The following is a 12,210-nucleotide window of genomic DNA, read 5'->3' as shown; positions in this document are numbered from 1 at the left end:
AGGCTAGACATTAAGAAAAACTCTCTCACAAAGAGGTAGTAAAGCACTGGAACAGATGCTCAGAGAGGCTATGGAATCTCCATTCTTGGAGGTTTTTAAGTCCTGGCTAAAAAAGGTTTGGCTGTGGTGATATAGTTGGGGATGGTCCTGCTTTGAGCAGGTGGTTGGACTAGATGTGACTTCCTGAGGTACCCTTCCAACCCTAATTTTCCTATGATTCTATGATTATCCAATATTGCAAAAGGCATTCTTAATTTATGTTAAAACAGGCTTGAACTCAAGCTGCTAACCCTAAATCCCTCAGCTTCGCTACTATCATACCACTGGGGTTTAATTAGCTGGAGTTAAGAATACCATTTTTTTCTTTTCTTTTTAAACTATAGTTAGACCTGGAGCTGTAACATAAGTACAAATGAGTTGCATGTTTTGTATACCCTTAGATACCACACCTGGAATTTAGTTATTAATTCTACTGAAAGTACACGTTGACATGCCAGAACAGATTCTAGTTGAGTTGCCCATGGAGTTGTTTCAACTATAGGTAAAAGTGACTAAGGTTATGAAAACCTAAATTTTCAGCACTGTGGTCGTATGTGATGCAGATAACTTTACCAAGAAGGAGCGGATCTGCAGAGTAAGAGGATCTATTCTTACAAGTCCCTTTTCTACTTGTGCAGTTTAAAAAGGATACATATCTTGGAGAGACACTGTGTATTAATAACTACTGTACAAAATTTGTACTCTGTACCTTAGCATGTGCTGTTAAGAGTCACCTATGAATGATCACCTATGAATTCCATACACATGCACCAAGAGCTTCCAACTTTGTTTCTGCTACAGTTTTTAACCTCCTAAAAACCAAGGGTTATAGAAAAGAACTTTACATTCCGTTACATTTCCAATGACACCCAGATCTTGTAAGACTGTTTAAGACTATCTGCAGTGTATCTTCCTGTCCAAGGAGGTGTTTAAAATAATGTTTTCATTTAACACATAGAAAGGCAATCATTTAAGTGGATTGTCATGGTGTCCCCCCTCCTCCGCAGCTCCACATACACTATTTAGTGCAGTGAAAGTTTCTCAATTTAATAAGCTTATTCCTTTTTAAAGACAGCTCAATAGCAATCATTATAAACAGAATGAATTGAGCAACAACCTAAAGAAAAAAAAAGAAAAAGAAAAGGTTTTTGGGGGAAGGAGTAAAGGAAATGAACACACTATGAACCACGTCATTTGGGCCATACTGAAGGTATGAAATCACCTTGCACATAACAGTGAAAAACTTAAGCTTTTTACAACTTTTTCTGCATTCTCTGTTCAGGCTGAAGTTAAAATGGCTTTGATAATAAAATGATTCCCAATCCTACTAAGTGATGTCAGAAAATAATATCTACAGAACCATCGAAAACTTACATGTACATTCTGTTAAAGAAGGCAAAAACAAATGTAATTCCTGAATTCTTCACAAATCCTTTTGATTTCAAATTCAGAAAAAGGAGAAATAGATCTTACCTTTGTCAACCACATCCCAGACTTCAACTTTTACAATATCATCAGTGGCTAGAAGCAATAAAGAACAGATAACTTTAAAAGGAGGATTTGGCAAAAAAAATAACCTAAAACAAGTATGCATTGCAGACAGTAATCCAAAAAAATAAATAAATAAAAGAAGCCACCTCCCCCAAATATTGATGTGCTAGTAAAATCCCCTTAAACACCACATATTTCCTCTCAAATATATTAAAAAACGCTGCTGTCTTTAAAAAGTGTCTTTAATACTCCTAGTTAGAAAATATTTATACAAGAAGATTCTAAATTAAGCCTTCAAATTGGAAGGGGTTAGTCAATATGTTCTTTAAGAATCTTATCAGGGCTTTTTTCTACATAATTCAAAAAGTTGTCATGTTTTCTTCTAAGAACCAGAAGGTAAAAAACCAGCTAGTAACCAACATGTGCATGACGGAAAAAAAAAACAAAGCACAAATATGTCACATAAGTGCAATAAATGGGAACTGAAACACATATAGTTGTAAATCATTAAAAGGTCTGTTCTCTGCTTTGCTTTCAACTTGTAACTGCTTATTCTAACAACAATAAGCCTTTACTCATGACTTTACTCCTGAAAACACTGCAGAACCAACAGCTCTAGAAGCTTGAGCTGGATTAAGTTTACTAAAACTGAGTGAACCAAACCAAGTTCCAGTTGCAGAAACGTTATTTCTGGTGGCAATGTGCAAGCTACAGACAGCTGAGCATCTACACTGCAGACTGAGCAGATGCAGTCAGAAAGACCTTTTTACTAAATCTAAGCAAGTGATCCAATGTCCACAATGCCCATATTGCAGAGTCTATCAGAGCTGCACCACCCTAATGGATGAAACCAGCATTTGCACCAGCAGCTTTTATAAGCACAAAGCAATAACGTAGGAAGATAATGGCCCAAAGTGGAAAATAAACTCTAATCGCTGTGTGAATGAATCTAGTCAACTGTGATTTTCCAAACAAAAGCCATCCTTCTATGGGATACATCACTGGTTTAGCCATTAGGTTTGAAAACCCTGTGAAGACTATTATGAATAAAGAAAAACTCCTCTGCTTTCCCAAGGAAGAGGGTTCTTTTACCTTTATGCACAACTGCCAAATAGTTCTGGTTTTTCAGAGCAGCTCCCAGATTTCATTCAATTTTCCACCTAGGCTGACTGAAACACAAGGTCATCAAGAGACTTGCCCCAGAGTCAGATAACCTACAACAGTCCTAACGGAGATGAAAGAAACCCATAACCTGCAGGTTCTGACCTTTTTGCTTAAGCCTCTAGACCACAGTATTTTTTAATTAGCCACTGAACATTTCTAGGAGTCGTCAGCTCGTAACCCTGGAATATCTTACCTCCAGAGCAGTTTCACTGAATTCAATAGGACCAAAGGCAGAGTAAGTAACTGTAAGGATGGTAAAAAGTCACTTCACAATATGCTAGCAGAGCTCTAGGGCCTAAAAACCATTCTAGCAGAAACTGCAGTTCAGCTTTTAGTCCCAAATTCATCCCATATAACTACTGCTGGCATTCCTGCCAAGGAGGCTATTAACTGAAACTTCTACTTACTTGTGAGTACCCCTACCTTCTGTATTTAAATTTCCTTCCATTTAGAATCCCTGCTTCCTGCAAGTTTATTCATAGCACCTGATAAAACAGGTCATCACCTAGAAGAGCTTATGTCTGTCAGAACCAGAGAGCTTCTAAGGTGCCAGCCTCCCCTGCCTCTGAAGCATCAAGAAAGTTGAAAACCTAATGCAATTTCAATTCCTCAGAATTTAAACTTTTGGGAAAAAATGCACTTCTGCCAAAAGGAATAACTCAACACCGTGGAGTTGTCTCACTCTATACTACTAAAGAGCTAAATTTTCTATCTTCATCTCTGTAAAGTCCTGATGCATAATCAAGCCTGGCCCTTTCATACTATCACTACTAATAAGGGGCCTATTGGCCAACTTAAGTCAGTGACACCTGAGCAAACCCTTTGAAGACTAGTAGGTTTGCAAGGGAGACACTAAATCAGTAAACCAAAGAAAGTAATGTTTAGGGGGTTTCACTGAGGATTGCAGCAACTCTTTATTTTTTATTTGTGCGATGAAAAGAAAGAGGCAGGGGACAGTTTGCAAAGCTGAAAGTTTAAAAAAAGAAACAAACAAACACCAAAGCTTTCCACACAAACTGAACTATATGACTATATGGAAGCAGACATAATAGATACAGGCCAAGACCTCCACATAGCCATATTTCTTAGATTATCTGTAGGGTAAAACTACACTTTTCATGCAGGTTTCACAGCCATATCTTTAAAGGTATTTATATACTTAGCAATGCAAAGTCACACATAGTATCATCTTTGTAACAGTGTTTCAATAGGTTATGTGCCCAGCTCTCCTTGACCTCAATATGCATTAAGCCATTTGAACCTTTAGAAATCTCAACAGCCTTGAGGATATGGCCCCTAGTCCTTAGGTTTGCCAGAATAAGCATGCACACAAACCAAGGTTGAACTGGTGCAGTGCCAGCTTCCTCAGCCCCTGCAGACAAGCTGATCCACTGCCTCTTGCTGTTAACAGCTTTGCCAGCTAGCTCTGCTTATAAATTAAGACACTGCTGATCAGTTTTACTAGTGGCATTCACAATGCTGGCCTGGAAACAGTCATGGCAATTCCATGCTCCTGAAGAAGGCTCTGGAGACTCTGGAATAACACCCAGAGCAAAATGAATTTTCCCCTCAACCTCCCCATCCATAAAGTGATGCTTAGATAGGGATAGCATAAGAAACCCATCTCCCTGTATAACCTCACAGTGACCAACAGGCTGAGGTGAGGGGCATACTAGTGAAAGACATCTTGGGCCCCAGAATGGATGACCCTTCCCAACAGATAAAAATTTTGAGGGATTATAAGAGGTGAGAAGGCTCCTTTTTCATGTCAGCAGCTGTATAGATTATTTCTGAAGATAACTACAAGCCAGGGGCTGGCATGAAAGATGGAGCCCTCCTAACATGCAGGAAAGAACCCCCGGTACAAAAATTCCAATGCCATTTTGCTTCTTATTACCAGCGTGGCTGAGTTTATCACCAGGACTTTGCCCTTGTGCTCCAACAAGCCTCACCCGTATTCTGATCTTGACTGTAACTTCAGCTATTAAGTTGGTTTACTTAATAGGTATTGGGTAAACTGCTCAGGTCCAGCTCAGCAGTAACTCTTCCTGCTACCTAAGGAATTGAGCTAACTGTCCTAGAAAAAAAGAGAAGCAAGTTTTGGTGATAGCTTTTCCTGGACCAATGCTATAGTTGGAAGAGATGTTAGACAAGCTTTGAAGGACAAGTGCGTCCTTCAGATTTGGAAACACTGCTTCTTACATTTCCTGGACCATCAAAGCTACACCACCACTTCAACCCTAACAGAAAGAAATGGGAAACTATTTACAATCTATTAAGATCCAAGGGATAACACTTTTCTGAAGTATTTACTGAGATAAAGGTTATTCATAGTTTCATAGTTTCTAGGGTCGGAAGGGACCTGAGCAGATCATCGAGTCCAACCCCCTGCCATGGCAGAAAAGAGTACTGGGCAGGGGGTCGGTTCCCCTGTGCTAGAAGTGAACAATATTCATACCAACTGCTACACTCAACCATCGCTCTAGTTTTTATCAGGAACAGCATTCCTGACTATCTTGAACATACAAGCAGATGATTAGCTCTGTTAGTACTGCTGTGTTCTCCTTCTATGACTCACACAGGACAATACAAGCAGTATTCCATCCAAACGGTTTGCGAAGGCAGGTCTTTGAACAAGACTGTTAAGTTACAGTTTCAAAAACTGACTTGCATTAGCTTTGTATTTCAAAGCCCTGGCTCAAAACCACTCAAAGATCTCTATTCAAGCTGTCCTTTGGCATAATATTCTGCAGCCACTTCCACACTAAAGGCATTGTTTACTCCCAAGAAATGGTTAGTGGGGGAGTCAGTAAGGCCTCTCATTACAAAGACTTATTTAAATACAAGAATAACTCATTTGCTGGTTGACTTCATCACCAAGGACTCCCAGGCCACCACTAACAAATCCACTCATGCATCCTTTAAATGAATCACTTCACATGCTCTGGACTGTAAAACCTGCAAAACTGGACTAGCTCAGTTACACCAAGCATGGATGAACAGTCAGGCTACTCTGAAAAGAAGTCATGAGGTAATTACTCATTTGAATTTTGGGGTTCCTTTCTGGCAGTCAGAAGCAGCATGGCATTAAGGAAACACAAACTAAACAACTGTATATTAGAATCCAGAGTACCAATGGCTTGGACTGTTATCTTCAGCAACAGAAACAAATGCACAAAATGTACAAAAGTCCAGACAGGAGAACAAAGTTCACAGAAACATTCTGGCTTGTTCTGTGAAGAAACACATCCAGATCCCTCAAATAGTGTGAACAATAAGCTTTCAGTACCAGGCTTCAAAATGATTACAAAAAGTTGACACAAGTGACACATCCCACCTCTTCTCTTCTACATCTTTCAGTACTGACATTCTAGGGATCCTGGAACATTTGACTGCAAGTAAATGAGAAACTGTAACTATTTGGCTCTAACTGTAACTACTCTCCCTCTCCTGGTCTTTGTTCAGAGTACCTGGCCTCTGGCACTGGCAAAATAAATAATATTTCTCTCTTGCAAAATAAATCAGATAGCAAGACAGTAATTGGATCTAGGCTGACTTCTGAAAGTGCCCATGTCTTTTCTATCTTAGATGGAAAGTTTTCACAGCAAGCAACATGCCTGCCGATGCGTTTAAAGGCTGGGTTTTTACCTTCATAGCACAATTTGTAATAAAATCATCAGGTGAAACTGATGCAAGTGAAAGAATTTCAGTTCTCCCTTTCATGCAGCTATCAGACTTTTTGGCACATTTCACCTTGGGGAGAGTACATCAGTTTATGCCAGTGATTCTCGAACAGGGTGCATCCTGGGGTGCCTTAAGAGCCTTTCTAGGCTGCTATGGGGTGCCACACAATGCCAGCACTGTTATGTGTGCAAGCATGATTTACAAGATAAACCCAGAATTTTCAAATAGGAATTCATACTTTTAAAACTATTGTGAACTGATGTGGTCTTTCCAAGTTCTTTGCAGCAGCAGAATTGCTCTATTATTTTTTTGTGGTCCAAAAAACAACTGAAAACTAAGAACTGACATTTTCCGAGGGGTGCCCCGAGTTTAAAGAGGTCTTATGCTATAGATGGCTATTATTTCCGATCCCTAAGCTTTGCTAAAACTGAGCCTCACCTTAACTCTGACCATCTGCAGTGAAGATGACAAGATTTACCCAAAGACTTAACAGCAAAACTAAGCTGCTATATGAAATGCCTATACTCTAGGACTACATCTACACCAGACATAAATGGGAGCCAGGTAACCAAATATAAATGAAGTCTAATTTTCCAAGCAAAATAAATCCACACAGTGCAGCACAGCATGCCCCTCCCCACCCCACCCAGCCACTCAAAAGTTGGACAGCCCTGATCTAAACAAGTTTCAGTCTCTTACTTCAAACATCAGCAATGCTTTGACCTTCCAAGAGATGGAGAAAGACAGAGCTGAGTTACACAGATAAGTACCACACTTGTAGCCCGAAAGTGCCAGCGGAACTCAGATACGCTGCAGAAACCATAGAATACTGCACAAAATATGCAGCTGTTGCCTTGTGCCAGCTGATGTGTGGGATAGAAAGAGCACTCTCAAATGTGCTGTTACGGAAACAGGAAAAACCTATAAAATACTAACTAAGCCTTTAATCCTAAAGCTTGAAGCCTTTAAGGCACGGACAAATACAGAGTTAAAGAATTCTTCTCAATCTAAAAACCCCCCACTATTTCTATCCAGAGGTCTCAGCTACGATTCAAAGCATGTGTTATAACTGTCAGAAATAAGATAGTACCATACTTGTTCAATTCTAGTCAAGAGAGAGCACCCAGAATGAAAGGTAGGAGTGCAATGCTTGGAAGCTGAACGGGGGTAAATTATTAATCTAATCACATTAGCCTACAAAAACATACTCAGCCTGTTTGTAGACCCAATTATTTAATAGGCTACTGAGTGCCATAGAGGCAGTTTTTGGAGTCACAGCCCACAAAGTAGGAGGGACTAAGGAAGCTTTAAGTCACCTTTAGCCCCCTATATAGAAAGTTAAAATCAAGATGGAAATGGCCTCCAGTGCTATGTTCCAGCAGCCTGGTAGTGCCATTAAAAACTGCAACAGTGATTATCTGCAATGGCCCTGTTCCTTTTTTCCCTTCTGGCTGGAGTTCAAGGAGACAGTGTCACATACAGCTTGCTGCTTCCTTAGGCAGCTTCCCTGCTATTCTTCCATGATTGGACCTGGAACTTTTACTGTCTCCTACTGCTGCCTAGCAGGAGAGAGAATCCCATGATCTCTGCAAGATTAACACATCCTAAAGAAGCACTGCCTAATTCTATACATTTAAGGTTATTAGAGCTACTTGCATTTAAAAAAAAAAAACTTATTGCACTTTTTGCTACTTTCAGATGATACTTACACTCTGCTGAGATGTGAGACTAGATTACTCCATTTTGCTTAGTACTACTCAATGTACTAACACAGTGATGTAGTGGTTAGGTTTTCAACAACAGAAGGGCAGATTTCAAAAATCATACCTTTTTTTATTAACATAGCAAGAAAAATATCACGGATAGTTCTGTTCCTATTTCTATTTCATTCAAAATCCTCCTGTGATGTTAATGCCTACAGGCATCTGCTTTAATGGTTAAAAATATGTAACTTCTGAGTGAAAGAATTTAAAAACAGGACTGAAGCCTGAGAAGAAGTAAATAAAACAACCAGAATGAGGAGTGCCCATTTTAAATCTCAACTGGACACTGGGACAGGGAACAAAGGAGGCTGTGACAAAGTCTACTCTCCAAGCACAGGTACTGTGCTATCCCTTCCCCTACTCAAGGCCCCATTCATCCCTCTGCCTTCTTACTTTTATAGTTCCAGTGGATGCTGGTGACTTGGATCTCCTGAGTAGGAATATACTCCTCAATAAACTTCTTTCCCTGGAGTCGGTGCCAAAGGGTCGTCTTTCCTGTGTTCCTGTCCCCACGGATAACAATTTTCACTGAGGGAGAAAAGCAGATCAAAAAATAAAACAAAACACATTAAAAACAAATGCAAGCGTTATTCCAATGGAATGAGGCCTTTCATAGATTTCATAGACATTAGGGCTGGAAGGGACCTCGGAAGATCATCGAGACCAGGCCCCTGCCACAGGGGCAGAACGTTAGCTAGGGTCAAAGGATCCCAGCAAGATAAGCATCCAAAGGTTTCTTAAAAGTCCAGACTAGGTGCTTGCACCACCTCTGGAGGGAGTCTATTCCAGGTCTTGGGGGCTCAGACAGTAAAGAAATTTTTCCTCATGTCCAGCCTAAAATGGTCTTGGAGGAGTTTGTGATCGTTGGACCTTGTCACACCTTGGGGCGCTCTGGTGAACAGGCATTCCTCCAGACCCCAATGCACACCCCTCATGTACTATAGGCTGCCACCAGGTCACCCATGAGCATGCGCTTCTCCAGGCTGAAGAGTCCTATGGCTCTCAGCCTCTCTTCATAAGGCTTATTCTCTTGCCCTGTGATCATGCGTGTGGCTCGCCTCTAGACTCTCTCAAGTTTCTCCACATCCTTCTTGAATTGTGGAGCTCACAGGCTTTCATGTGACACAGGCTTGGATGCAGACACAGGCTTTCATGTGACACAGGCTTGATACTTTGCTACCAGCCATCCCTCAGATCAGAGTCAACTATTCAACAGAAAGAGCTGATGTCAAAAAAATCATGCCTCCTGAGCCCCACTCAACTTCACTCATCTAAGTCTGTACTCTGCCTAGCTCTCACCTCAGTGCCCTCATTCACCACCACCCCCATGCTCCCATTTTAACATTCTTCGATACCCATCTCTAAGCTAGCAACTCTACCTTCCTCCTCATTATTCATATTTCTCCTTAGTTGCTTTTCTTCCCTCAAGAAATCATGATTTCCCCAAAGATGTGCATACCACATTCATACAAACTGAAGAACTAGTCTCAGGAGCTGGTCTCTCCAAGGAAGTCACACTGGTTTAAACTGACCATGAAAATTTAAACCAGTAGTTACCCTGGTTTAAGTTAAATACAAATAAGGCAGTTTTTGGCCCATTAAAACTGTTCCCTTGTCCCCCACGTGCATTTGCACTGGTTTAACTAGAGCTGTACAAATATCAATTTAAGTTAAATCACCATAGATCCTCATATGATGAAACCCTGTGTATCATTTAGTGAGTAAGCTCTGTAGAGTCAGGACCATAATCTTCCTTGATGTTCTTACAGGGCAGAGCACACCTGTGAGGCTCAGTAAAAGTAATTCAGCCACTAGTTATAAATGGGATTTACTGTGCAAGATACACAAGTGGGAGGCAAACAAGAAATCCTAATGCACTCCAGTGCATTTGCAATAACTGATGACCAACCACCGTTCTGTTGAAGTATGTTTGTGTAATACATTTTTTACTCACAACAGGAAGAATAAATCAAGCAAAGAACCTAACCGTGAAGGAAGAAAAAGCCCACTCAGAACAGCTTGCTGAAAAGCATACTAACAGCATAAGTGGTATTCACAACACCTGCACCTCACACACCTCAATGAAGTGATCTATGCAATCATGAATGCTGTGCAATTCCCAAAGACTGCAGCATTTTCGACACTAGAATCTTGTTCCTGTAGAAATCAATTAGCTTTGTTTTCTAAGTTTTGTTCTACTTAGTGCATCATTCTTTCAAATCTACTGTCTCCGCTAATAGTATAAATTGCAACACAAAACCCAAGCACTGACTTCAACAAGCTCAGAAACATTCAACATATGAAATTAGTTCTTCCCTTGGAAATGGACAGCTCTTCTTTTCTGACCCACCAAATTGCAATACCTAGTGATTAGCCTTAAATTCTGTCTAGTCTCTGAGGAAAATAAATTAAGGAAAAGGACTGTATCTTTACAAATAAAATAAAATAAAATAAAATAAAAGCAAATTCCTGGTGCATCAAACACAAAGCGGGACAAGTAGAAGACTGCCATTGTTTGGTTTCAAGATATGTTTGTACCATGCACTTAATTCTTCTAAACAACATCCAACATACAACCAGTCATTAACTGGGTACATTTGTTTTCAATACCTGCTCATTTTTCTAGAGCATATGCTAGGAGCTATTAATGTTTTATGTAATGCAACTGTAAAAGATCAAAACTAAAGTAAATCCATCAAAAGGGCATTCAAAGAGAAAACAGAGAAAGTACTTCTCCCACACTTCTCAGAGCTTCTTCACAGATAGCTGTAGGTACCGCCATCCCCATTTAAGATAGCATTTCACTTCTTTGTACCTTCTTCCCTAAGCATTCTTTTTAACAATATTTCTTAAGACACAGCAAGTCAAGAGTAGAGCTGGAAGACCGTCTCAGGTTTCCTACCTGGGGCCTACCCAGGGAATACTACTGCTTCCCTCAGGGCCATCTGAAAAACGATGCTTGCTGATAATTACAGCTTGGATTATTGAAAGGTAGGAATTTTAAAAGACACACCTTTCACCATTTTGACTGTTTGCATATCTCGCTCAGTCTGAATAAAAATATACTGAGGCATTTAGGTTAACCCTTACAATTCTTCTGTAAAGAGAAAAAGCCTTTGTGACTAGTCAAGAAACTATTTCAGCATATCAAAAACTTTCATTTGAGACCTATGCTAAGAGGTCTTTACACGAGGAACTTAATGCGCAGTCAGCTAGGGTGTAACTGCGCATCACCCAAACTACCCCACACTAACTCCCTCTGTGGCCATTCCCAGCGCATAGGAAGTGTATGTTGCTGCTGATTCACTTGCTGCATCCTAAGAGCATCCACACTGGGAGTTAATGCAGAGTAACTTGGGGGCTGTATGTTCACACCATCACTTACTGCACAGGAACTTCCCTGTGTAGCAAAGCCTTAAGTTGAGAGGCACCCTGTTTATGAACCCAAAATAGCAAGAAATGTAATGACAAGGACACCCACTCCATTCTTAGCTCTGTTCCAACATGTTCTGATGTCATTCCTTCCAAGATACACAAGTGGCTAAATAACAACAGGGTGAATTTATCATTTTAAAAACCATGCGCACACACGCACAAACACTATTAGTCATGCCTTCTTTAATTTAGGGCACGATTTTTAAAATTCTAAAATTCAAATATAATAAAAGGCTTAGTTTGTCTGTCTGTCTGTCTGTCCGTAATGCTTTTGGGCAACTGTGCACGAGCCGCCAAGAGGGCAGGTGGAGATTGGGTGCATGGGCCCAAGTTTGAGCCACTGCCAGGGAAGTCTGTAGCAGCAGCAAACGCCCCGGCTGCCTGAGCAGCAGGGCTTCCCCATGCCTCCCTGCTTGAGAGTGAAGGGGGTGGGAGGGCATGGTGATGGTGCTTCCCCATCCCTGATGCCCCCCCTCCCCGCCTCCCAAACAGCCAGCAGGGAGGGGGAGGCAGCAGAGAGGTGGATGTGGGCCAGGTGGACACGGAGCAGTGGGGAGAGGTAGTAGAGCGGGACCAGACCCGGGGCGGGGGGTAAAGTGGGGCTGGACCCAGAGCTGCCGGGGGGGCGGGGGCA

The 12,210-nt window shown here is 41.0% G+C and overlaps 1 protein-coding gene across 1 annotated transcript in view; it reads right to left on the bottom strand.

Moving 5' to 3' along the window:
- RABL6 (RAB, member RAS oncogene family-like 6) overlaps positions 1–12,210 on the bottom strand; it is a 92,554-nt gene that overhangs the window by 73,996 nt on the left and 6,348 nt on the right. Inside the window, exons 2-3 of the mRNA XM_019510427.1 lie at positions 8,535–8,669; positions 1,513–1,560 (exon numbers count right to left, since the gene is read on the bottom strand). Coding sequence (XP_019365972.1) covers positions 1,513–1,560; positions 8,535–8,669 — 183 coding nt within the window. The remainder of the gene's footprint in view (positions 1–1,512; positions 1,561–8,534; positions 8,670–12,210) is intronic.

The sequence above is a fragment of the Gavialis gangeticus genome, unplaced genomic scaffold (genome assembly GCF_001723915.1).
Source record: "Gavialis gangeticus isolate Ggan-Ray unplaced genomic scaffold, GavGan_comp1, whole genome shotgun sequence".
Taxonomy (NCBI): Eukaryota; Metazoa; Chordata; order Crocodylia; family Gavialidae; genus Gavialis; species Gavialis gangeticus.
The sequence above is the reverse complement of the archived record's forward strand: the minus strand, read 5'-3'. Positions and strand labels throughout refer to the sequence as shown.